The 27,045-nt window shown below is 36.1% G+C and overlaps 1 protein-coding gene across 1 annotated transcript in view; it reads left to right on the top strand.

Annotated features, from left to right (window-relative positions):
- Positions 1-27,045, top strand: part of LOC150096926 (alanine aminotransferase 2-like) — a 185,865-nt gene that overhangs the window by 70,989 nt on the left and 87,831 nt on the right. Inside the window, exons 4-6 of the mRNA XM_090408737.1 lie at positions 7,808-7,938; positions 20,805-20,918; positions 25,648-25,777. Coding sequence (XP_090264863.1) covers positions 7,808-7,938; positions 20,805-20,918; positions 25,648-25,777 — 375 coding nt within the window. The remainder of the gene's footprint in view (positions 1-7,807; positions 7,939-20,804; positions 20,919-25,647; positions 25,778-27,045) is intronic.

Consider the following 27,045-nt stretch of genomic DNA (forward strand, 5'->3'; position numbering starts at 1 on the left):
TACTGCATGAAAAATTTGCATCATTACTAACTTTCTGTTATCAATTTTCCTCCAAATTTATCTCTTATTTGTCAGGACTCCAATATTATGAGATCTTATGTCTTCTAAGGCACTTGTTGTATTAATCCACTTAGATCTTGGTTTTTATCTGGGTTCTTTTTCCTGCCATCCCAGCAAAAAATCACTTGCCTTGCTAACCATTTCTGTTGTTCTGTTTAAGTGACCATATCATCTGACATTAACTCTGCTTACACACCTGAATGCTAACAATATCAAGTTCCTTACTAATCTACTTGTTTTTAATATGATTCTGCCATTGATGCCATCTGTTTACTTCCTTAATCTTTCTCAGAACTCATATCTGTTGACTCCAGTATCTTTGAGCAAGTGTTTTATTTTTAACCACCTCACCGGCCATTATGGATCTAATACGCATCTTCATACACTTCATATCCATCATATATTTCAATGTAATATCAATCCTATCCCAATGGCTTTAACAAGCCTTTAAGGCCCACAACCTTCCAAGCATGCTTGGATTTCGTAACCGAAATACGAGGATAAGATTATCAGCCCTATGCCTCTAAGTATTCCTGACTGTATCCCTGTGTGTTCACGGGGCCGGTTTGCCTGCTTGCGGAATGAAAACCTCAGATAAACTGGCGTAAAAACCCTGCTGTCCATGCCCAAGACCGGCTAACTTGGCTATGGCTGAGGAGGATCCTTAAGCTCCTCACGTCGTTGATGGGAATTGAACCTAGGACACTCCTTCCCCAGGCATATGGTTACAAAGCGCAAAGCCACTAGGCTAACTGTGCAGACAATGTAATATCAATGGTATTAGAATTTTATTATTATTATTATTCCTGATACCTCCAAGGAGTCCGAAGACTCATCGCGGGAGGACATCTTTAACTGTCTCTACACCTTACCTCTACTACGAATCAACGCCATCTACCGCCCACCTCCAACACCACCACAACTAGTAATTTTTGTCTGTAAATTGCGTGTGTTCTGAAGGGCCGATTTGTATGCACTTCGTATCCATGGTAACTTGGACATATATATTATACTTCCTGACCAGTAGCGTGGTTAATCCAGCTTTCAGATCCATAAATTAAAATTAGTTTCAATACTGTCTTGTACATGTCTTGACTAATTTCTCTCTTATTCCATATAAATTTATTCAGTTGACTGCATACCATATCAGTTTTGCTAATTCTGTTGTTTATTTCCATGTTTATTTGGCCATCTTCACGAAAATTATGCTTAAATAGTTGAAATGTTTTACATGTTCTATAGGTTCTCCATTCAGGATACAGTTGTTTTTAATTCCTGGCTATTTTCATTGGATTTTTTTTTTTACTGTTGATTTTAAATTGATCATAGCAGTTATTTAGTTTGTTAAGACATATATGAGTATAACATCTCCAAATACATTTTAAGAATGGCAGGGCTGGAGGAGTCTTCAATTCAAATTAAAATTGGTGGAAGAAATATTAATAATGTGAGGTATGCAGATGATACCACTTTGCTAGCAGAGTGCAAAGAAGATTTGGAGGAACTTATTATGAAAGTTAAAGAAGAAAGTGCTAATATGGCCTTAAACCTCAAAAAGACAGTGACAAATTTAAGCAAGATCTTTAAAGATAAAGATATTAGCCTTGCAACAAAAATCACAATTGTGAAAGCAATGGTATTCCCTGTGGTACTATATATATGGTACTATATATAATATTATAGATGTGAAAGTTGGACCCTGAGAAAGAAGTGAAAGAAGGAAGATAGATGTATTTGCATTATGGGTTTGGGGACGTTTACTAAGAATACCATAGCTTAATATTTACTAAGAATACTATGATGATCATAGCTTCGAGAGAGCAATCTGGCTTTATTGTGTCTATCACTGATTTATTGGTTTGCTTTCCAGTCCATGGTATTCTTAGTAAAACATCTCCAAACCCATAATTCAAATGCATCTATCTTCCTTCTTTCACTCTTTCTCAGGGTCCAACTTTCACATCTATATAGTACCACAGGGAATACCATTGCTTTCACAATTCTGATTTTTGTTGCAAGGCTAATATCTTTATCTTTAAAGATCTTGCTTAAATTTGTCATTGCCTTCTTTCCAAGTAGTAATCATCTTCTAACTTCTTCAGTACAATACCCATCTTTATCATTCGGGATCCTAGGAGCACAAAATTGTTAACTGCTTCCATTTTTTCCCCATCTACTTCAAAATCATTAAGTCACATGTTGCCATAACTTTTATCTTTTTGAGGTTAAGTTTAAGGCCATATTTAGCACTTTCTTCTTTAACTTATATAATACAGTCCTCAAAATCTTCTTTTGCACTCTGCTAGCAAGGTGGTATCATCTGCATACCTCAAATTATTAATATTTCTTCCACCAATTTTAATTTCTATTGAAGACGTATTTAGCGGCAATTTGGGATTTAGTCGACCAAATTGTATTCTTATTGGTTAAACCAAAATTAAAAATGATGGTACAACATGACAAAATTTCATGCCAGCTGGGGCATCGCCCGGTTAAACAAGGCCCCGTTGTTTTTGCCAGGGAACCAGGGTGAACAGCGAAAAGTCAGCTACTGAAACAAATCTGAAAACAAACCCCAACTCAATATCACCAGAGTTAAAGATCGGTACTATCAACATAAGAAGCCTGAATGGCAAAGAAATGGAGCTAGCTGACGAATTAGATAAGTACCAGATCGACATAATAGGGGTGACTGAAACAAAAAAGACCAAAACTGGTGAGATCTTTCTGAGCAATAAATACAAAATGTTATATTCAGGCAATGACAATCAAGGAAAAGAAGGAGTAGCCATAGTATTCAACACAAAATACGAGGCTAATCTTCTTGAATGGCAGTCAGTCTCAAGTAGAGTAATGTGGGCAAATATGAGAATGGGGAACTGGACAATGAGACTTATTTGTGCCTATGGTCCCACAGAAGGTTCTACTAAGGTAGAAATGGAGGAATTTTTTGAGGCTTTAGAAAAAGCAACTGACACAATGAAAAAGGAAAAGTTGGTCCTTGTTAGGGATCTAAATAGCAGAGTAAGAAATGATTGTGAGACATACAAAAATATTTTAGGAAAATTTGGAGAAAAGAGCAAAGCTAATAATAATGGCAAATATCTGTTGGATTTCTGCTCAGGACATGGACTGGTTATTACTAACACCATGTTCCAACATAAAAATGTGCACAAATTCACATGGAGAGAAGAGGCTAGGAATAAGAAAAGTCTCATTGACTATGTTATTGTTGATAGTGATGTTTTCTCCTGCAGGACACCAGAGTGTACAGAGGATTTGAAATTGGAAGTCATCACTATTTAGTCTTGAGCAGGATAAAATTGAATTTCATATTGAAAAGAATAACATGTAAGAAAGTTTTAAAGCGGATAAAAGTTGAGCAGCTCTCAGATGTGAACTGTAGACTAAAATACAGAAAGATTATTGAAAAGAAAATGAAAGAGTTTGAGAGCAGGAATCAAACCTTGGAGATTCAGTGGCAAACTCTGAAGAAAACATTGATTGATTCTGCCAGAGAGGCATGTGGTGAGGTTGTGTGCAAGGATAAAAAAATCAGAACTCCCTGGTGGACACAGGAAGTTAAAGAGGCAGTGAAGGAAAAGAAGAAAGCACATCAACAGTTCCTGGCAAATAAGTTAGCTTTTACTCTTACAGAATACAGAGACAAATGTAAGAAAGCTAAACAGTGTGTAAAACTAGCTAAACAAAAGTCATGGGAGGACTTTGGCAAGAATATAGAAAATAAATATCAAGAAGGTGGCAAAATATTCTGGAGGTTGTTGAAGAATCTTAGGAATGGAGGAAAGAGTGCTGTAAAAGGAGTTAGAGATGATAGAGGTGACATGAAAACAGGAGAAAAAGATATCCTTGAAGTATGGAGTAATTACTTTGAAAAACTGCTAAATGAAACAAGCAGTGATTACAGCACAGTGATAAAAAACACTGACCAGGCATGCAGTCAGGAATACATATCCATACTTGAAGTAGAAAAAGCCATCAAAGGCTTGAAATGTGGAAAGGCAGCAGGAGTAGATGATATTCGACCAGAAATGCTGAAGTATGGTGGTATAAAAGTCTTACAGTGGCTGCACTGCATAGTTCAGAAAGCCTGGACAGAGGGACGAATTCCCGATGATTGGAGTAGAGCTCTCATAGTACCCATATATAAAAAGGGAAATAAAACTGAATATGAGAATTACAGAGGTATTTCCCTACTGAGTGTTCCTGGCAAGATCTATGCAAGTATACTTGAGAAACGGTTGAGAAGAATTGTGGAAGAAAAGCTTGGTGAAGAACAAGCTGGATTCAGGCCAAATAGAGGCTGTCAGGATCAGATCTTCACTTTACGACAAATAGTCGAGAAAGCATGGGAATATAACAAGATCTGTATTTAAGTTTTGTCGATTTGGAAAAGGCATATGACAAAGTGCCAAGAGAGAAGCTATTCAATATGCTACAGTTATATGATGTCAATGGGGCATTATATCAAGCAATACTTAGTCTTTATTTGAGTTGTAAGTCAGCAGTTAGAATTGAAGGAAGTACAGGAAGATGGTTTAATGTTAAATCTGGTGTGAGACAAGGATGTACATTATCCCCTCTGTTATTCATTATCTATGTGGATCACATTATGAAGGAAAGTGGTATTAAACCTGATATCTTTGCTTTATGCGGATGATGTTATACTCCTAAATAAATCTGCTACAAGTCTTCAAGATTCTCTGACTAAATTGAATAACTGTTGTAATAGATATGGTATGAAGGTCAGCAATAAAAAGACAAAGACAATGAAAATAGGCAGAATCATTGAAAATGTCAACTGTGTTGTGAATGGAGAACCTGTGGAACAAGTAAAACATTTCAGCTACTTAGGCACGATTTTTGCTGAAGATGGTAAATCAAATATAGAAATAGACAACAGAATCAGCAAAGCTGGTATAGTGGGAAGTCAATTGAATAAAGTTTTATGGAATAAAAAAGAAATTAGTCGGAACACTAAATTAGCTGTATACAAGACAGTGTTCAAACCAGTTTTAACTTATGGATCTGAGAGCTGGGTCAGAAGTAAAACACTTGACCAAAGACTAGAGACCGCAGATATGAGAGTCCTGAGAAAGATTAGAGGCATGAACAGATGGCATCAATGGCAATATCATATTAAAAACGAGGATATTAGGAAAGAACTTGACATTGTCAGCATCCAGGAATGCGTTAGCAGAGCTAATCTCAGGTGGTATGGTCACTTAAATAGAATGGGAGAGGAAAGATTAGCAAAACAAGTGTTCTCTGCCAGGTTGGCAGGAAAACGACCCAGAGGAAGACCAAGATATAGGTGGATTGATACGGTACAAAGTGCCTTAGACGATAGAAATATAAGATCTGATAATGTTGGAGTCTTGACAAGTAACAGACTGATTTGGAGGAAAATTGTAGATAGGAAGTTAGTAATGATGTAATTTTTTCATGTAGTACTGTCATATCCTGTACACCCTTTGAGGGTACATGGCAGGAATTTAATGATGATGATTGAAGACTCCTCCAGCCCTGCCATTCTTAAAATGTATTTGCAGATGATATACTCATATATCTTAACAAACTAAATAACTGCTATGATCAATTTATGAAAATCAACAGTAAAAAGAAAAATTCCATGAAAATATCCAAGAATTAAAAACAACTGTATCCTGAATGGCAAACCTATAGAACATGTAAAACATTTCAACTATTTAAGCATAATTTTCGTGAAGATGGCCAAATAAATATGGAAATAAACAACAGAATTAGCAAAGCTGGTATGGTATGCAATGGTATTCCCTGTGGTACTATATGGATGTGAAAGTTGGACCCTGAGAAAGAGTGAAAGAAGGAAGATAGATGCATTTGAATTATGGCTTGGAGACGTTTACTAAGAATACCATAGCAAAAATTGTCATACTTTGGACATAGTATGTGAGGACATATTATGAAAGAAGTAACTGGAATGTGCCTGGAAATTCTGAAAGATATAGCTAGGGACAGATCTGAATGGAGAGCATATGTTCATAGAATCACCATGATGGAACATAACAACAATAACATCTGCATAAACAGCTGAGATTAACATCTCCAATTTTGATATCAGGTTTAATGCCACTTTCCTTCATAATGTGATGCTTATAGATGATGAATGACATTGGAAAAATGTGTACTCTTCTCTGACACTTGATTCAACATCAAACCACATTCTTGTACCTACTTGATTTCTAACATTTTTTGCTGCTTGAGAACAAACAAAGATTTGAGTATAGTACAAATGCCTGATTAAAGAAAAAAAAAGTTAAGTTTGAATATTAATTAGCAATCTATTATAGCTTTAGCATAAACTTTACCCAGAGATGGTATCGAATTTGGTGTGTTTACATTTGAAGTTTCTGCTTAAAGTACTTTTTTTAATATGTTGGCTTTGTGTGTTGTGCCGTTTCTTTATGAATTATGTCAACTGTCAATAATGTAACTCATTATTGATTTGTTGTTACCTAGCTGGCCACCATTTTAAGTGGTGTAAAAATTACATTTTTATGCTGTGCCAACGACTTTGCATCATTTAAAAAGTGTCATCATTCAAAAGTGTATGTTTGAATGAGATTTAGAAGTGGGAGGAGTTGGATGATTTTGATATCAGTATCTCAGCAATCAGTGGTAGTAGTAGTAGTGCTATAGAAACTAGTGTTTGCTGGGAGAGAGTTGCTAGTAGTATGATTGGTATGTGTGTGGGGGGGGGGGAGTAATCATGAGGTAGCTATGGACTCTTGCTTGCTATGGTAGCTATGGTAAAGGCTACTTGACATAAGGTGGTGTGACTGGAGATATGGAAGATCTGAAGGAAGTGTTGACTGTGTCAGGGAATCTTAAGTGAGGGTAGGATGCTTAGAGAGAGTGACATGGGTACTGGAAGTGAAAAGTATGAAAAATGAGTTGACTGGTGTGAAAGTAGAAACCAGAAGACTTGATAGGCTGACTGATGTGATATGAATAAGAAGTGTGACAGAAAGTTATAGAAATGAGAGGAGAGAAAATGGGAATAAGAGGGTTCGCATTCTCTCCTTCATGGAGTGCTAGGAAAAAGGGAGAAAAAGTCGATAATGATGTATTAAGAAAAGAGATGAGAAGAAGGCAGATAAGTGAGAGAGTAAGGAGGGAGAATATTAGAGAAAAGAAAGTGAAGGGATGCAAGTGAGCCTGGAGTGAATGGATCTATGCATGAAGAGTGGAAAGCATTAGTTTGTGAGAGGGATTTATTGCTTGAGAGTGTTGCAAGTGCAGAAAAAAACGAGTTTAAAGTAGTTGAATGTTTGATTTTTGTGTGACAAAGAATGCATGGAATGCATTGCCTGATAGAGTGGTGAGAGCGAGAACGGTCAATGAGTTTAAGGAGTGGTATGATAGACTTTGTGTTTCCTAGGAGGGACCTCCCTCAATAAGTCTTGATAGACGTGTTTCTTAGAAAGGACCTCCCACGATGAGTCTTTTGAATCCATGGAGGCCTGAATAATAATGATAATAATAATAATAGTAATATTTTCAGTTTAATTGTATGAATAAACATTAATTATGGGCACATGTAAATAATTTGCTAACATTCATACAAGTGAAGATATGAACTAGGAACAAAATGCCCACTTACTAGATATACTGAGATGATTCCTGTTGTAAATCTAGTCACTGTTCCAGGCCAGGCTTCCATTAAAGCCTCTCTCCTGGCCAGGTGCATACACTTATAGTGATGGAGTGGAGGTCATTAGAGAACACGTGGCACAGCACATTGAAAGGCGGGATGGTTTTCCAGCAAATTACGATGACATTATATTGACAACTGGTGCAAGTGAAGCTATTCGGGTATGTAAAGTATTATTTATTAAATCTTATCTTTTGTGCTTATAGTCATTGTCTGTAATTTGTACATTTTAATTTCTTAAGTTTACTAAAACAGTGATCATTGTTATAGATCATTGCATGAAGTAAAAGTAATGCATGCAACAAAATTGTACTTACTGTTATGTTCAAAAGAAATTTTCATAACCTATTTTCTCAGTGTATGATAAAGCCCTGAAGGTATACAAAAGAACAGGATGAATGAAGATGTCATGCTGTTAAAACATCAGTCGATATGGATAATTGGCCAATGTTTTCAGTTTCAAGATGTATATGCTGTATTTAAAAAAAAAAAAAAAAAAAAAAAAAAAAAAAAACTCGATTTTAAAGTTACTTGAACACAAATTTGTCTTTTCTTGTCAGATGTCATCTTCCAGGAGGTTGACTACCACGAGCTTCCACCATGTACGGTTTTGTGCTTCTATTTTGAATTTTTCATAGGACAAAAAGGTCCAGTCCTTAATATTTCTCATCCAATCTGTTCTTTGTCTTCCTCTTCCTTTTCCTTGTATCATTCCTTCTAGAAATATTTTTTGTAGGGATTCATGCCTTAGTATGTGACCAAGGTAGGTGGTTTTCCTTTTCTTAATGGTTTTCAACAGATTCCTATCTTCTCCAGTCATCTCTGATATTTCTAAATTAGTTTTTTGGCAGTTCATGGGACTCTAAGAATTCTTCTGAGGATCCACATCTCAAAGGCTTTTAGTTTATTTTCACAATATTTTGATATTGTCCAGGTTTCTGCTCCATATAGCAGTGTTGACTATATGTAGCATTTGGAGAGCCTAATTCTTGTTTTTGTGTGAATTTCCCTTGAGGTCAGAATGTTTTTCATGCTAATGAAGGTTGATCTAGCAATTTCTATTCTTTTTTTTTAATATTTCCTTATCACACTTTCCATTCTCTGTAATTAGTTGATCCAAATATATATAATTCTACTTGATCTAAAGTATATCCTATTATCTTAATATTTATATTGGGTACTTTCCCTTTTTCTCTTGTTACCAGCATGGATTTAGTTTTTTTGAAGTTGAAATTAAGTCCATATTTTTCACTTAGCTTCAACGTCTCTTCTACTAGGTTTTGAAGATTTTTTTTTATTTTTAGCTAGCAGTACTGTATCATCTGCATATCTTAAGTTATTTATATTCCTGCCTCCTATGCTGACTCCTTTAAATTCTTCTAATTGCTGGAAGATATTTTCAGTTTAGAGGTTAAACAATATAGGAGAAAAACGCAGCCTTGTCTGACACCGTTCTTTACTGGGAATTATTCCAAGATTTCTCCTCATATTTTTATTGAGGCTTTTTGCTCCCAATATAGATTTATCAATAATCTGGTATCATTACCATCTGCTTCTAAATTTCTGATGCATTTGATTAGTTGTTCATGTTGTATATTGTCAAAGGCCTTTGTGTAGTCAATAAAACATAAGGAGACGTCTTTCTGCTTCTCCAGATATCTTTCTGTAATAGTTCTGATGTTGAAGAGTCCTTCTCTAGTTCCTTTATTTTCCTGAAAACTAGATTGTGTTTCATTCATTTCCATTTTGATTTTATGTTTATTTCTTTCTAGGATGATATATAACATAACTTTTGCTATCTGACTGTTCTATACCTTCACACTTGATTGTCTTCAATTTTTTAGGTATTGGTAGGAACGTTGAGTGCTTAAAATCTTTTGGCAGGTGTCCAGTTTCATATATTTTGTTACATATGTCAGTCAGTGATCTTATAGCCTTATCATCTAAAGCTTTTAGATATTCTACCATAATTCCATCCATTCCTGGAGCTTTTCCGGGTCTCAGTTTCCTAATGGCATTTCTTACTTCCCAGTTAAGAATAGTAGGCCCCTCCAAATCTTCTTGCATCGGCTTATCTATTCTGTCATGATTGTAGAGTTCCTTTGAATACTCTCTCATCTGTTCCTTATTTTGTCTTTCTCCATTAGGATGTTTCCATTGGTATCTTCAATGCAATGGTAGCCTACCCCTTCTGCCAGATTTGCTAGTTAGCTCCCTAATTTTTTCATGAAGTTCTCTGGTTTTGTGCTTTTTGTCCAGAACTTCAATTTCCTTGCATTTGTTGTTGAGCCATAGTTCTTTTGCAATCCTACATTCTTTCCTGATCTACTTGTTTAAGTTCTTGTATTCAGGACAATTTTTTGTGTTTCTTTCTTTCCTCCATCATTTTCAGTATCTTGTCATTCATCCAGGGTTTACTCATCTTCTCAAATTTGGGAATTGTTTGTTTTACTGCCTTTTTTATGCCCTCTTTAAATTTCTGCCATCTATGCTCAATCTCATCTTTAGGGCAAGGATACTTGGTGGGATCAGGAGCATTAACAGCAGTGGATTGTGCCAGTTCCTTTAAAAATTTATCTTGTATTTATTGATTTTTAAGGGAGCCAAGATCATATTTTTCTATGTTTAGAGGTTTCATTGTTTTCTTTAATTTTATTGCTGCTTTAAAGACCACATGGTTGTGGTCTGATTCAATATCAGCCCCTGGGTATGTTTTGGCTTGTAAGATGTTATTCCAGAATCTTTTTTAATCATTAGATAGTCAATCTGGTTGCTACAGCTGTCTGCAGGACTTTTCCATGTGTAAAGTCTTCTAGGAGGGTGGCTAAATAAAGTATTTGCTATTACCAGATTGTTTTCTTCACAGAACTGTATCAATCTTTCTGCTCTTGGATTTCTATGTCCCAGGCCCTGGTTTTCCATGCAGGAAGAGATCTTTTCTGAGACTACTTTAGCATTTAGATCTCCCATTTTGAATGCTTTCATAGAAATATTCTACATCTTCATCTTGGTAATCAGAAGGAGGTGCATATATTTGGACGATAAAAATATTAAAAGGTTGAGCTGCAATTTTTAATGCAATTATCCTGTCACTTATGGGCCAAAATCCAAGTAAGGATTGCCCAATCGTATTTTTTTAGTACAAATGCTACTCCATTCATATGACTGTCTCCACATGAGTATATAATTGAATGGCGCTTTCTGTTTATTTTTCCACTAGTAGTCCATTTGACTTCACTGATACCAGCAATGTCAATTTCATTGCTTCAAGTTCTTGTATAAGGTTATCTAACTTCCCAGCTTCATATAAGGTCCTTACATTCCAAGTTGGAAGCCTTAAGAGAAGATTCTTGGTTTTCAGACATGAAGGATCAGGAGATACCCTCCCTGGAGGGTTTAAGGTATCTTCATCATATGCTATTTTCATAGTATCCATCCTATGTTCCTGAGTTTCTTTTTCTTCTTCCCTGTAATGTTTCCGAGAGACAAAAGTTTCAGAGGGTTCAACTTTGTCTCTATTGCTTAAATCCGACATAGTTCTCTGATTCATGGTTTACTATGGAAGGTTACGTGATGAGGTTCTTGTCTCTTCCACGGTGACTGGCCACATCTCTGTTTTGTCTAGGAGTGTGCCCAGACCCTAACATAAATTTAGTCTGTTTTTAATGCTGATTGCATTGAAGCCCCCTCTAAATCTAATAATTTAGAGAGAGAGAGAGAAATCAGTGAAATGTTTTGTTAAAATGTCAAACTTGTCAAAACACATGAAAGCAATAGCAAAATTTACCTCTTTCTCTTTAGAACTTTACCAGTTGCATGTACCAGAAGATACCAGGAAATCTTAAGAATTTCAACATACAAAGTTTGGGAAAAAAATGCAATGGGACTGAATTTGTGTGTGTGTGTGTGTGGTAGGCACTTTCTCTCTCTCTCTCTCTCTCTCTCTCTCACACACACACAGAAAGGAGCAGCATATTCAAGATCATTCCTGTTTTAAGTTGGTTTTTTGTATGGTTTGAAATTTCAGTTAATTGCAAGTTATTATTAACATCTGTCCTCCATGAAGTCCAAGATTCATCGTGGAAGGTATACATTAACAAACAAAGCTCATCCAACTGTGCCTTAAACTGATTCAATATTCACAACATCTCAGGCAATGTATTCCATTCAACAACCACTCTCCGTGTAAAGAGCCTACTCCTCTGCTCACACCCTACTTATACAGTTTTCAGGAATGGCCTCTTGTTCTACCCACCCCCTCCAATTCTATGAAAAATCTCTCCTGATAACACTTCCTGATTAACTTGTATGTTTCAATCATATTCTCCCTTCCCCTCTTCCTTCTATTCATAAAGTTTGCAATTTACATTCTCTTAATTTATTCTCATACTCCACATTCCAAAGACCACTGACTGCCTTTGTGAATTTTCACTGGACCTTTCTAACATATCTTCATCACCATGAAAACCTGGCAACCAAATCTGGACAACAATTCATATGGGGCTTGATCAAGACCTTATACAATGGCATCATAACCTCTTTATATTTTGCATGTCAGGGTCCTCTGCATCATCTCTCATCTCTTCTACCTTTGAAGTTTCCCCACCAAGTGTATACTTTGCATCCTATCATTGCTTACAAAATTTCAAAACTTTACACTTTGCAACATAGAACTGACAGCCCACTTAACTGTCCATTCATGCAATGTTTTCAAATCCTCCTGTAAGACCATAATATATGCTTGACTCTGCATTGCTCTCCCCAATTTGCATTATCGCCAATATTATTAATATACAAATTGAACAACAATGGTCTCAAAACTGACAGCTGTGGCACACCACTAGTGACCTTCTTGTGCTGTTGTAGGGGTCTTATTAAACAGGCATGCCAATGCTACTGCCAATTCCCTTAAGAAGTATGGTGATATGTCATCAAATCCTATCTCATTATTGACATAAAGTTTATTTATTTCTTCATATACTTCTTGCTCACTCAAAATTATGCTGTTCTTTCCTATGTCCTCTACACTTAACTTTCTCATGATTTCATCCAGATGAGAAGAAGCAATCTTATAAATTGATCACTGAATACCTAAACAATGTCTTCTGCAGCAGTCACCATTCTACTATTTTCATCTATTAATATTGTCTTACCATAATCACTCTTCCTTCTATTTGCCACACATCTATAACACTCTCTAGGGTTTTTCTTTGTCTGATTTGCTAATATCTGCTGATACTGAACTTTTGTTTTCCTTACTGAGTCACTCGACTGGCTTCTTCTTTATACTCTTTATGTAACCGATTACCATTATTTATCTTGTATGCTCTCCAAAGTGCCTTCTTTCCAGATTTCATGTTTCATCAATTTTACACCTATCTTATTCAGCCTTTTGACCTTCAGAATACATTCACACATTGATGCTGTTATATATTTCTTAGTCGGTTCCAAAGCAGCATTTATTACCATACTGCTCAACTCCTTATTCCACACTATAGTTCCAAGCTGTCTCCTAAGCTTGTCATAATTGGCAGCCTTCTACATCCACATTTATTCTATTTATTTATAAGAATATTTATTCTGGGAACCATTCATTATTGTTCTGCACACTTAGACACCCATCCAGATGTCATATATGTGTGTGTGTATATATATGTGTGTGTGCGTGTGATATATATACACACTTATATAGATATACACGTGTATATACACATTTATATAATATATAAAATATATATACGAGGGTGGTCTGAAAAGTTCTCGGCCTCGACCATAGATGGCAACACTATCAACAAGTTTTTTTTCTAAGTTGGTACATCTGTCATAAGCATCCATGTAAAATTGCAAGTCATTCTATCAAGTAGTTTGTTTTATACAACTGTCTGAAGCAAAAATATTGTCTGTATCCCTTGAAAAGGATAAAATTGAGTATCGTGCCCATATATTTTTTGTGAACTTCAGATGAATTCTTTGTAAAAGAAGGTTTATGCCAAAAGAATTCATTTGAAGTTCATAAAATTTATGGGCTCCTTCATTTTTGACAATTAGGAAATGGGCTGCTGAGTTTAAACGTGACCGTACCAGCCTTGAAGATGATCCATGTGAAGGACGTCTGAAAAGTGTAACAACACCAGAAATCATTGAAGTGCACGATATGGTATTGGATGACTGGCGAGTCAAAGTGTGTGAAATTGCTGCGACTATAGGCATTTCAAAAGAACGTGTAGGATATATTTTGCATGAAGAATTGGATATGAAAAAGCTTTGTGCAAGATGGGTGCTGCGCTTGTTCACAGCAGATCAAAAATGCACTCGCATGAAAATCTCTGAACAGTGCTTGGAGTGTTTTAACAAGAACAAAACTGATTTTGTGTGTTGATTTATTACTATGGATGAGACTTGGATTCACCATTACACACCAGAATCCAAACAGCAGTCAAAATAGTGGAAAGAAGCCAGTTTTTCATCACCAAAGAAGACAAAGTCGGTTCCATCAGCAGGAAAGGTCATGGTATCAGTGTTTAGGGATGCTAAAGGCATTTTGTTTATTAATTATCTTGAAAAGGCTAAAACAATAACCGGAGAATATTCCAATCTTTTAACCAGACTAGACGAAAAACTTCATGAGAAAAGACGCAGTTTGCAGAAGAAAAAAATCATCTTTCATCAGGATAATGCACCTGCCCACAAAAGTGTTTTGGCAATGAGAAAATTAAGGGATCTGCACTGTGCATTGTTGGAACACCCACCCTATTCCTCAGATTTGTCTCCTTCTGACTTCTGTCTCTTCCAAAAACTAAAACTCTTCCTTGCTGGTCAGCGTTTATCTTGGAATCAAGAGGTAATTGCAGCTGTAGAGGGGTATTTTGCAGATCTTACCGAGAACCACTAAAGGGACGGGATAATGGCGTTGGAGCATCACTGGAATCAGTGTATTAGTCTTAAGGGTGATTATGTTGAAAAATAAAACAAATTTTGAAATTATAAATTTGTGTTTTCATTGTTAGGCCAAGAACTTTTCAGACCACCCTCATGTGCTGCACGCACACACACACACACACACACACACACACACACTTTATCTGAACTAATTTAGGAGATGAGGTGTTTTAGTTATTGAACACACATGTATTTTGAAAATCACTACACTTTTCCTGCATAGTAAAGACATCTTGCAGAGCTAGTTTAAGATCATAGGTGCAATTTTGAGTAATTATATTGAAGAAAATGATAATAAAATTTCATGAATGCTACATAATGATGTAAATCAAGATAAGCTAAATTGCTATCTGCAGCTGCTATACTATTCTTTATCTTTTCCTCTAATGCTAGTATTTTCAGATGAAGAAATTCATCTCTCACCTAATAACAATTACAAACATTCATGTGTATTGTGAGATTTGAATCCACAGGTGGGAGAGGGTACAGTATCTAGTCGGTTGTTAATGACATGATATTTCTGATTATAGTTTATTTTTGAATTGTTCACAAGAGAAGTAATTAATTAGGTATTTCACTTTGGGAGCAACCATCTATATCTTTTATATATATATATATTTTATTATTATAATGATTTTTTTTTTTCATTAAAGAAGACTAAATATAAAATCCTGAAAATACTTCAGGCACCAACTTTGTTTGCTTACACTTGGATAAAGGATTACGTATATAATTTCTTGGTATCTTTAATTTATAATATAACCAAGTGGAAAAACTTCCGACATATATCACACCTGGATGGATGTCTAAATGCGCACAACAGAAAAATAGCGAAAGGTTAGAAGAATAAAGATTCTTCAGTATTGTGCCTTTTCTCCCTAACTATTCTTAAATATTTTATTCTCTCTAATAACTATTCTAACAATTAATAATTTGAAATAACTATTATCCCTAAATATTCTTAAATATGGTGCCCTTTTCCCTAACCACTCTGTCCCAGTTTTGTAAAAATTAATATTCCATCTACAGAGCTTGTAGCATCTAAGTAAGCAAAAAAATAACTTTATACGGAATAAATATTTCAGAATGCTAAATATAATTGAAATAATAACTAACACAGAAAATTTTTTTTTTTTCATATATGGAAATGACATGAAATGGGATTTTAAATTTTCTTACAAAGAATTTTCCACGTGATGAATTGTACTGTGATGAATTTTCCAGACGCACTGTGAAGCCACCACCTTATTGTAATAATAATAATTATTATTATTATTTAGGCCTCCAAGGAGTCAAAAGACTCATCACGGGAGGTCCTTCCTAGGAAACACAAGTCTATCAAGACAACATGGGAAGTCCCTCCCAGGAAACACAAAATCTATCATACCACTCCTTAAACGCATTGACCGTTATCACTCTCACTGATAACTTGCTGAACTCAACTGTCTAAACATCTCCTGATCTCCACTCTTTGTGCTCCTTGGTTTGTAACAACACCCCACTAAATATCCCATCTTGCCTATCTCTAACTCACACCATATACTTTCAAAATCATTAGTGTCATTGCCGTCCAAAGCCTCCATTCTTAGAGGACATAAGTCGTCACTTATCATGAGTAGTACTCCACCACCATGCTTTGCCTTTCTGTCCTGCTGAAAAATGCTGTTCCCTGCTACTTCTGTTCCTGTAAGTAGATTACTAAAACATGACCTCCTTTTTGCAAATCTATGGTGTCCATCAAAGATAATACCATTGTTTTGAACTCAGTTCTGGATCCTGGTTCTCACCAGCTTCTCCAACAACTGAATCATGACACCTGATACACAGATAGGCCTATAGTGATATGCTTGAGTTCTGTCATCTCTCTTATTGAAGTGGCTCAATCTTTCCTTCCTTCCACTCCTTTGGAACTTGATCCAGTCCAAGACTCATATTAAAAAAATATGCGAAGGCAGATGCCAACTCCCAGGCACATTCCTTCAAAATATGTGATGATATATTATCAAGTCCCACAGCCTTATTAACATTAGGCTTGCTCAATTTCCCATATACTTCTTGCTCACTTGCGGTCAGCAGTCTCCCCTGCTCATAATCAATTGCTCTCAGACACTCCATGATATCACAAGAATGAAAGACCTTTATGAACTGCTCATTAAATATCACAAGTATATCTTCTACTGCAGTTTTTCTTATATCATATATTCTCCAATCAGTACTATCCTTCCATAATCATGCTTTTTTTTTTTTTTTGCTAGCTACATATCAAAAGAACTTTCTGGGATTCTTTTTGGTTTTATTAGCTAACTGCAGTTGATACTTCACTATATAACTTCAATGGAGTTAGAGGGTATAGTGGAAGAGGAAGTTATGGTGAGTGAGCAGGGAGTATGAGGAATTAAGTAAACCTGATGTTAATATGTCAGTGGAACTTGAAAATATATCATTGCATGTATTCGAGGAATGCTCCATGAAATTAATGGCACTCTTGTTACATCTATTTATCATGAGTCATGAAACACGCAGAGTTCCGAGAAAATTGTTCTTTTTCACAAAGAGGAAGAACAATAAGGTGTTAGAGATTGGTGAGGACTAGGATTCAAAAGTGGGTTCATAATAGTGCCATTCTCTCTCTGATGATAGATTTGCTAGGGGGAGGTCAAGCTTTAGCAATCTGCTTATGTACTATAACAAGGTAACGAAGTCACTGGATAAGGCAGGTGCTTGGATTTTTCAGAACTTTCTTATAGACTGCCACATAACAAACTGGTAACTATGGATGGATGGGATATGGATGGGATTAGATGAGAGAACTATGAGTTGGATAGGTGATTGACTGTCAGAAACAAGTTGTGTATTGGAGGAGTGGTATCCCAACAGAGAAACTCCACTAGCCACAGGGCACTCGGCTTTTGGGGCCATTGTTTAACTTTCATGTTAATGATACTGAAACAGGCTTAACTGGAGATATGCAGCTGGGAAGAACTATGGAGGAGGGGCATACAGTGTTGTGGCTTTGCAGAATGATCTCAGACTATGAGTGGGTAAGTGAGTAGATCTGTCATTATAATGTTGCAAAGCATAAGGTTTTGCAATTTGGTGGGCAAGTTTGGGATGCAGAGTATATAGTTTATGGGAAAATTTTGAAAAAGGTGGAAGATGATGGATGACTTGAAGCATAGGGGGGGGGGTTGCATTCCAGAAACTGTAAGAACATTATAATGGATTATGGCAATGACAAGGAAGACCTTGATGTGCAGAAGCAAAGAGGTTATGGTTCCCTTGAGACCTTGATCAGAACTGTGTGGGGACTACCATTTGCAGATTTGGTTGCCTGATTTTCAAAGCAATGAGGATGTAGTCTAATATTCTCATTCTAATACAGAGATAGTCCAGAGAAGGTAAGTTGGTGTCAACTCTATAGAGCGGGATATATGACAGATTGAGGAAATGCAACTTGCAGAGCCTTATGAATAGAAGTAGAGGGGACAAGACCTTTGGCAAACAATTAAATATTGCTCCTGATGGACCTGTGTTTCACTCAGGATTTCTCCATGAGCGCAGGTCACCAAGATGTCTCCAATGATCTCGATCTTGATTCTCTCTCTTCCATGTTATACCCATAGATTTCACTAGTGGATCTTCCCATTCTGTAGGTGGTCTTCCTGCTTTTCTCTTTATTCTTGATTGCCAGTTGAGTATTCTATATGTCCATCTGTTATCCCTGAGTCTGGCTATGTGACCTGCCCATCTCATCTTGCTTTCATATACTGCAGTTACCACATCCTTTATGCCTGATCTCTTTCTTAGTTCCATGTTACAAATCCTGCATTCTATTGCACACTGAGTTATTCTGAGAGTTTCTTCTTCTTTCCTTGTTGTGTGCCATGTTTCTGATCCATATGTGAGTGATGGAAGAATGTCACTATTAAATAGTTTTGCCTTCACAGAGATGTCAAGATTTGGATCAGTAAGTGTTTCTTTTAGTCTGTTGAATGATAGCCATGCAGCTTTCTTTCTTTTTGCTAGTTCTTCAGATAAATCATTATTCATTTTTATTATTTGTCCTAAGTAACTGTAGGGGTCAATTTGTTCTATAGGGATGTTATCAACACATAGGTGACTGTCACTTGTGTAGATGTTTTTGATCCATTTTGCTTTTTCTAGATTCATTTCAAAGCCTATCTTACTGCTGTTTGTGTATTTTTTCACCCATTTCTTCTAGGTCTTCTAGGGTTGTGGGATATCAGTACTAGATCATCGGCAAATATAAGGATTTGTAGTTTTTCACCATCTATGCTATTCCTCCATTTAGGTCTATGATGGATTATAAGCCAAAAATATAAGAAAATATCCAATTGCTATTTTGTTTTTATTACAAGATAAACATTAATGTAAAATAATTACATAATAATATTAATTAAATGTTTGCACTATGGAGATATCACACAATAAAACTGTTTATAAGCTATTCTAAATATAAATTATAAGCTGTGTCTGCCTCTATCGATATAGTTGCTGGACCAACCAATCTTTCTCGGTCATTGCTGTTTGCATAATTTTGAATCAGTTTAAGCGTGGAAAAACTTCCAAGCTTAAACTGGTTAAACTTCTTTCCCACTTGCTCTGCTAACAGGAATTGTGAGTTACTATCGCCCCGACGTTCACGTCAGGGTGATAGTAACTCTCAATTTGAGTAGGAGTTTAAATTAATTAACATTTAAATTAATTCTTTTTTTCTTAATAATGATTCCATGCATTAATGATGCATAGCTGAAAATTGTCACGTACCCCCTGAAGTACAACCTTTCATGTATCCCTGGGGGTACACGTACCACACTTTGAGAAACACTGATCTAATAAGTGCGTTCTAAAATGTTTAGTTTTAGTATGTATGACTATAAATATGTATGGCCAGCAAAGGTTGGTCAATTGGTAGAGCCTCTGCTACTAATGGCTCACAAAAAGTTAAACAAGTTTGAGAGCACGGTTAGTAGTTGGAAGGGGTACAATTGTTCGATGCTGTTGGCACACTCTCCCTCAACGAGTCTTTGGACTCCCTGGAGGTGTCACATAATAATAATAATATTTTTATTATTAAAATATAATAAGCACATAAACTAAACCAAATGCCATATATTTGTAAAATATCTTGTTGCTGTAATGCAGCACTGTAATACAGCATCTACCGCAACATGGCTGAACGAGCACCCTTATTAAGTGGTGCCGTGAGGCAGGCTGTCTCTGTGCTGCACCCTGTTGACGGTGTACAGAGAGGGGATATAATTGAGATGTATAAGTTGGTGGGGATAGATTACAAGGAGATTCATGAGATTTTTCATAGAGAGAGAGAGAAGGGTAGAACAAGATGCCTTCCCTGGAAGCTGTAAATGTAAGTATGAGCAAAGGAGTGTAGAACAGGTATTTTGCATGATGAGTAGTTAGTGAGTGGAATTGTTGTGTTATCTGAAAGTGTGGTAAGTGCAGAAAGTGTGAGTGGATTTAAGACAGTTTGATCCTTGTGCATGAGAGTGTAGACTTCCCACGATGAGTTAAAGATACCAAGCAATTTTAAACTTGGTTTTACTCCATTTTTCCCAAGTGAGCAAACAGACAAAATGTCAAGTTTGCGCCTGCAATTGATGCAAGACTAGCTGATCCCGCAGGTAGTGCAAGACCAAGGCAACTCGTGGTAAAGAGCTTGCTCCACCTTTACCACGAGTTGCCTTGGTCTTGCACTACCTGCGGGATCAGCTAGTCTTGCATCAATTGCAGGCGCAAACTTGACATTTTGTCTGTTTGCTCACTTGGGAAAAATGGAGTAAAACCAAGTTTAAAATTGCTTGGTATCTTTAACATAATTATACGCAAGTTAAAAATACTTTCTACTTCCCACGATGAGCCTGACTCCATGGAGTGCTGATGTTAATAAACCAAGCTAACTTGGTTTGTATTAAAGTTGTTGCTCTAATACAGTAGTAGTTCTCAATAATGAATACAACCAATTCAGTTTCTCCCAACAGATTGTGCTGGATATTTCGTTTGGTTTTCAGGAATATTTTAATGGATTTTTTTATTATTGTAACCCTAGTCTGTTCTTAACATCTTGAATCATCCAATTAATGGAAGCCAGCCAGGAGTCATTATTCCAGTTCCCCAGTATCCATTGTATTCTACTACTTTAGCAGAATTTGGGATGCAGGAGGCAAGTATTAAATTTCAATAATGTTTATATTTAGTTATTATATTGATTTAATTCTGTTTATGTATAACCATATCTCAGTGTGTGTGTGTTTAATTGCTGATGTGGTGACGACTCTTTTCTGTCGTGTTCAAATTCACCATCTAGTTCAAGTCACTTTTATAATTAAAATAACCAACTGCGAAGTGATCACCGATCCAAAAGTAGGGAAATTTATATTTATACTGCGCCACCCTATTCTTAGATTAGTCTATATAAATAGTAGGATCAATTCTAAATTAGTTTAGCAGTCATCTCATTAGGCCGAATCATCTATAATCATTTTTACTTGGGGTTCCCGCACGATTCGAATGTTTATGAACGGTGCAATAATAAGGAATTCAGGCAAACACAATATTTAGATCAACAAAATAAAACATTTAATATATGATATGGTTAACAAATACAAGAACTCTATTTCAAAATGGAACTATACAATTAACTTAACACTTCTTCTTAGGTCACTGATACTAATTCAATGTTCTAACTTTCATATACTATTCACAGTCTCAAAAACACAAATCTTCTTATCTCAAGTTAATATAACAACTTCACATTTAATCAGTCTTCACAAATCTATCAGTTCAATGTTTATATTCACAGCAGGTAATAAACTACGTAAGCAATATTCCAAACAAATATATTCCGGTCCTTGAGCATCAGAGATATATCACAGTTAATGCTAGAATAGACAAACTTATACAACTACTCTTACCAGACAAATTCTTCAACACATCAAATTATTGAGAGAGCACTTATGAATTAACTTAATTGACGTTAGCGGAACACACATAATAAAGATTCTCCACAGTTTGAACTGTATTACTGTAAGTCGCACTTCACTATTCCAAACAACAGTAATTAGGTACTAATATCTTTTCCTGTTCACTTTTCTCCAAGTAATCAATATAATCTTTTCCTAGGGCAACATAGAATTAAATTCGTAATCCAGATTAACTGGAACTAATCAGAATTTTCGCATTGACTGTCCAGTTTCCTTTTTATCTGATTACGACATTAACCTTTCTTCACAACAGCAGCTGATTTCGCTTATAATATTAAACTTTATGATTCACTACTTATTGGTTCACTTCCGAACAATATTTTCATAAATTTCTGCCCTGAGGATTTTATAATCTTGGTTCCGCAAAACTCTCTCCTCACTCCTTAATAATAATTCCTCTCTTCCTTCCCTGTCTTACCTCTAACCTCCCTTATTACTTTCTCTTTTATCTATGACCATCACTCCCACCTTACGTTCGAACGCCACGTTCTTCTCCACTCGTGGTTGTTTACGCGTGCGTCTCCATGACAATAGACTAAACGTAAACATTTCGCTAATGTAATGTATGCTCTTTTACTACTACATGAGTGATTACATAACATTAAATATTTCACAAATAAGAACAACAAAATATTTAAGCTACTATTTCAACTTTTTGATTACGTATACAGTTAAATATAAAATAACACTTTACGTTACATCATACATATTTGGTTATACAAAATTCTATAGATTTTATTATTTCATAAATTAATAGTAGGTCAGGTTTTGAATAAATATTTAATTAGTAATTCTCAATTAAGGAATAATAATTAATTTTATATAAGCCATGATTAATATTTAATAAGCAATGTTAAATGTGAATGAAAAATAATAAATTACATAACATAGCTTCATTCACAATTTAACACTGAATTACTTAACACATGTAATGGCATACAATAGAGATTAACTCTTTTTTAATTTCATGTGATGTGATGTGTAATGTGTGAGATGTATCCATTCTTTGGGAGATATTTGTACCATAAGGCTTCGCCAGTTCCCATGGAAACACAAAGAAATAAGTAAATAAATATTTTACTTATTTACCTTGTGTTTTCATGTGAGATGTATCCATTAACAAATTTGATAATAATAATAAACACCTGCTAGTCTCTATAGCAAATTCTTTTCACTATAGAGACCAGCATGTGAGCTCTGACATAGGTGGCTGTCAGTGGCTCTGACAACAGGTGGCTGCAAGGCTTTATTTAAAAAAATAAACTTAAATATAATCACAAATATAAGTTTCTTAAACAGCTGATGAGGCATTTAGACTTTCAGATTTGTACAGCTCATTTCCATTGCATTTTAATATGTACACAAAATTGTATCCATTAGGTTTTAAATTAAATTTTATTAACAGGTCTGTGTATTGGTTTATTTTGAATTATTTTTTATTTTTATTTTATTTCATTAATACAAATTTTAGTGTCTCCACTTGATACCAGTGCCTTGTGTTTCCAAATATATTTATTGACTGTAATGGTTTAGAGCACAGGATAGTGATTTTCATTTCATGACCAGTCCTACCGTCCACATGGTTGGCCGAGTGGCTATGTACTTTACAACCATATGCCTGGGAAAGGAATATCCTGGATTCAGTTCCCATCACTGACGTGAAGAAATTAGATCTTTCTCAGACACAGCCAAGTTAGCTGGTCTTGGGCATGGACTGCGGGGTTTTTCTCCCCACATCTGGGGTTTTTTTATCTGGGGTTTTTCATCCCACAAGCAGGCAAACCGGCCTTAAGAACTCGACGCTTCTACAGACATAGGATACGCCAGGAGGCATAGGACTAACCATCTTATCCTTGTGTACGGTTGCTATTAAATGAATAGAAAACTTTACACTGCACAGTAAAGAGATGGTGGGAAGCAGCTGCTCTTGTATTAACAGGTGCAACTGAAATTGAAGGAATACTAGTTGCCGATTCACTGGAGCAGTGACCATGTAAGTACCTGTAAAATAGACACAGTGCCGAAACACTGTGTCTGTGAGATATAGGTTGAAGTTAATCTGTAAAAGAGGAATCATTAATGAGCCTAATTACTCATCTCTGGGCAGCATCAAGGATTGCAAGTAAAGTTTTATGTGCACCATCCCAAACATGTGATCAGCATTCAAAGCATGGGCAGATTTGGATTTGTATATAGTTAAGAATTGGTTGGGTATAAAATAGTCTTTTGGAACAAAAGAGCTGCCTAGTTTCTTGGATGCTGAGGAGGCTACTGATAGGATGTGTTTATGCCAGGAGAGACTGTAGGTAAATGTTAGTCCAAGCAGAAAGATCCGATCTTGTCTGGACTGAGGGTAAGGGTTGTGAACTGAGATCTCTTTTGTGAGAAAAATGACAAGACTGTGTTTTGGTGGCATTGAACATGACAAGGTTGTTCTCAATGTTTAAGTCACTGATTGTAGTTGATCTTGTGGCCCAGGATGTCAAGAGTACTGTAGTTTGTCAAATGAGTAGGATAGGTGGAGAGTATTATCATCAGAAAAGCTGTGGGCTGTGGATATGATTACTTCATGAGGGAATAGGACAGAGTAGATGATAGGACAGAGCCTTGAGGCACTCCAGCATTGATGGTGAAGCTCAAAGAGAAGAGCCATCTACCATGATTTGCAGAGAATGACCAGAGAGAAAGCTGGCTACCCAATTACAGAGAGTGGCAGGGAGACCAAAGGATGGCAGTTTGTTAAGTAGGCCACATTGCCACACACACAGTCAAAGGCTTTGGAAATGTCAAGGGCAACAACACAAGTTTCTCCAAACCTTTGCATGGCATGTGTCCAGTAGTGGGTGTTGTAAGCTATGAAGTCAGCTGTGGATCTTGAATGGCAGAATCTGTATTGGTGGTTGCTGATTAATTGGTGGACCTCTAAGTAATGGAGGAGTTGGCTATTGATGAATTTCTCCATTATTTTGGAGAGGACTGAGATGATGGCAATTGGTCAGGAGTTTGATGGTTGACTTCTATCACTTTATAGGAAAAGAATGGATATGAGTTTCCATGCATTGGGATAAGTACCAGATATGTAAAATAGATTGTAAAGATGATGCAGGTAATGACTTGTGTAGTGCATTTGAAAAAATGGACATGCATCATTGTCATTACATGAATCTGTGTTTTTTCGGCCAAAGTGAGTTGGCCAGTCTCATATGGAAGTAGTAGAGTTTTTCTTCCTTTAAAACAGCTAAACTTGCCAGAGGACATACAAAAAAAAAAATACCATGTGTGTGTGTATGTAGTACATGGTGCCAGTGCATGTGGTAATTGTGGATTTTGTAGCGTTTAGTAGAATGGCCTCCTGCTGTTGTGGTATATTATTACATGACATCTTTAACAGTGACCCCTAGCTAGAGGTGTCATATAATAATATACCATAATATGATGCTGCTGATAATGCAATTCCACTCTACACCGTCCCTTAAACACTGAATGCAGTCCTTACAGATCTTTTAAATGTTTTTGGATCCATGCACAGTGTTTCACACTTTCTACAGTACTCTGTGTGCGTGTGCGTGCGCACATGTGCACTTGCTTGTCATGCTCACTTCAGACACTGTTATGTTTTGTATTTATGACACTCAATTGATATCTTTTGTATTGTTCTGATTCTTCATTATTGCAGTTTTTCTTATTATTGAAAGTAACTCATCAAAAATCAAATTAGTTTTAGTAGATAGTTCTCAAAATATTAAAACTTCATGGATACACTTAAGGAAAATAAAGTAGAACTATATGAACTAAATATAATTTACACTTTTTGTTATATATTATTTTCTGCACACTTAATGCACTTAAGTTGTCATTGTAATTTCATGTTTATTATTATTAGTTTTTCATCTTCTTACTATATGATAGATTGATTACTATTTGGATGAAGAAAATGACTGGTGTGTCAATGTTAATGAGCTAAAGAAGGTTCTAAAAAATGCTCGACATCACTGTGAACCTAGAGCACTCGTGGTAATTAATCCAGGAAACCCAACAGGTGAGAAATGTGGACTTGATTATTTTTCCAATTAAGTCCAGTTTGATTGATAATATTAAAATCTTAATTATAATTAAGAAATTTATCATACCTTACTTACTGAATCAGTTCACACCACATATCTTTTATATTATTATTAATATTATTATTCAGGCCTCCATGGAGTCAAAAGACTCATCATGGAAGGTCCTTTCTAAGAAACACAAGTCTATCTAGACTCATTGAGGGAGGTCCCTCCTAGGAAACAAAAAGTCTATCGTACCACTCCTTAAACACATTGACTGTTCTCACTCTCACCACTCTATCAGACAGTGCATTTCACAGATCAACCGCCCTCCATGCAAAGAAACCACTCCTCATCCTCTTGCTCACAGTTTCCTTTTATAACTTCCAGGGATGGCCCCTTGTCATCACTCCTTCCAGCTGTTCAACCAAGTGAAAGAACTCCCTAGTGTCAACCCTGTGACCACCTCTCAACAGTTTAAAAGTCTCAATCATATCACGTCTCTTCCTTCTATCCACCAAACTCTGCAGTCCACACTCCCTCAGCCGATCCTCATAACTAACATTGTACAGTCCTGACACCATCTTTGTTATCTGCCTTTGTACCCTTTCCACAGTTAATTTATCCCCTTCAAAACCTGGGGACCAGATCTGAGAACAATAGTCTAAGTGTGGTCTGATCAGTCTTATACAATGGAATGATAACCATTTTATCTCTGCAGGTCACTGTCCTTCTCATTATTGCATCAATCCTCTGTGTTGCCTTCATTACCTTTGCAATATGTCCCCTAAATTTCAGGTTTCTATCAATCATCAACCCCAGATCTCTTGTCTCCCCTACTTCCTCCAGTTTAACTCCTCCCATGGAGTATGCAGCATCCCAGCAATGTGTCCCAAAGCTCAAGACCTTACATTTTGCTGCATTAAACTGATATCCCCATTCATTTGCCCATCTATCTAGTTCAAATCCTCTTGCAGGGCTAACACATCTGTACTATTACTAATAACCCTTCCCAGCTTCACATCATCCACAAACAACTGAATATCCCCTTCAATCCACAGACAATGTCATTGATATAAAGGTTAAACAATATAGGGTCCCAGTACTGAGCCCTGTGGAACCCCCACTTGTAACCTTCTGCCTCTTTGATATTGCTCCACCATACACAACTCTCTGATACCTATTGGACAGCCGATCATGAATCCAGTTGACCAATCTGACATCCAGACCCATATGCTGCAACTTGAATATCAGCTTATCATGT

The sequence above is a fragment of the Typopeltis vanoorti genome, chromosome 18, assembly GCF_054136105.1.
Source record: "Typopeltis vanoorti isolate ZY-2024b chromosome 18, IOZ_Tvanoo_1.0, whole genome shotgun sequence".
Lineage (NCBI taxonomy): Eukaryota > Metazoa > Arthropoda > Arachnida > Uropygi > Thelyphonidae > Typopeltis > Typopeltis vanoorti.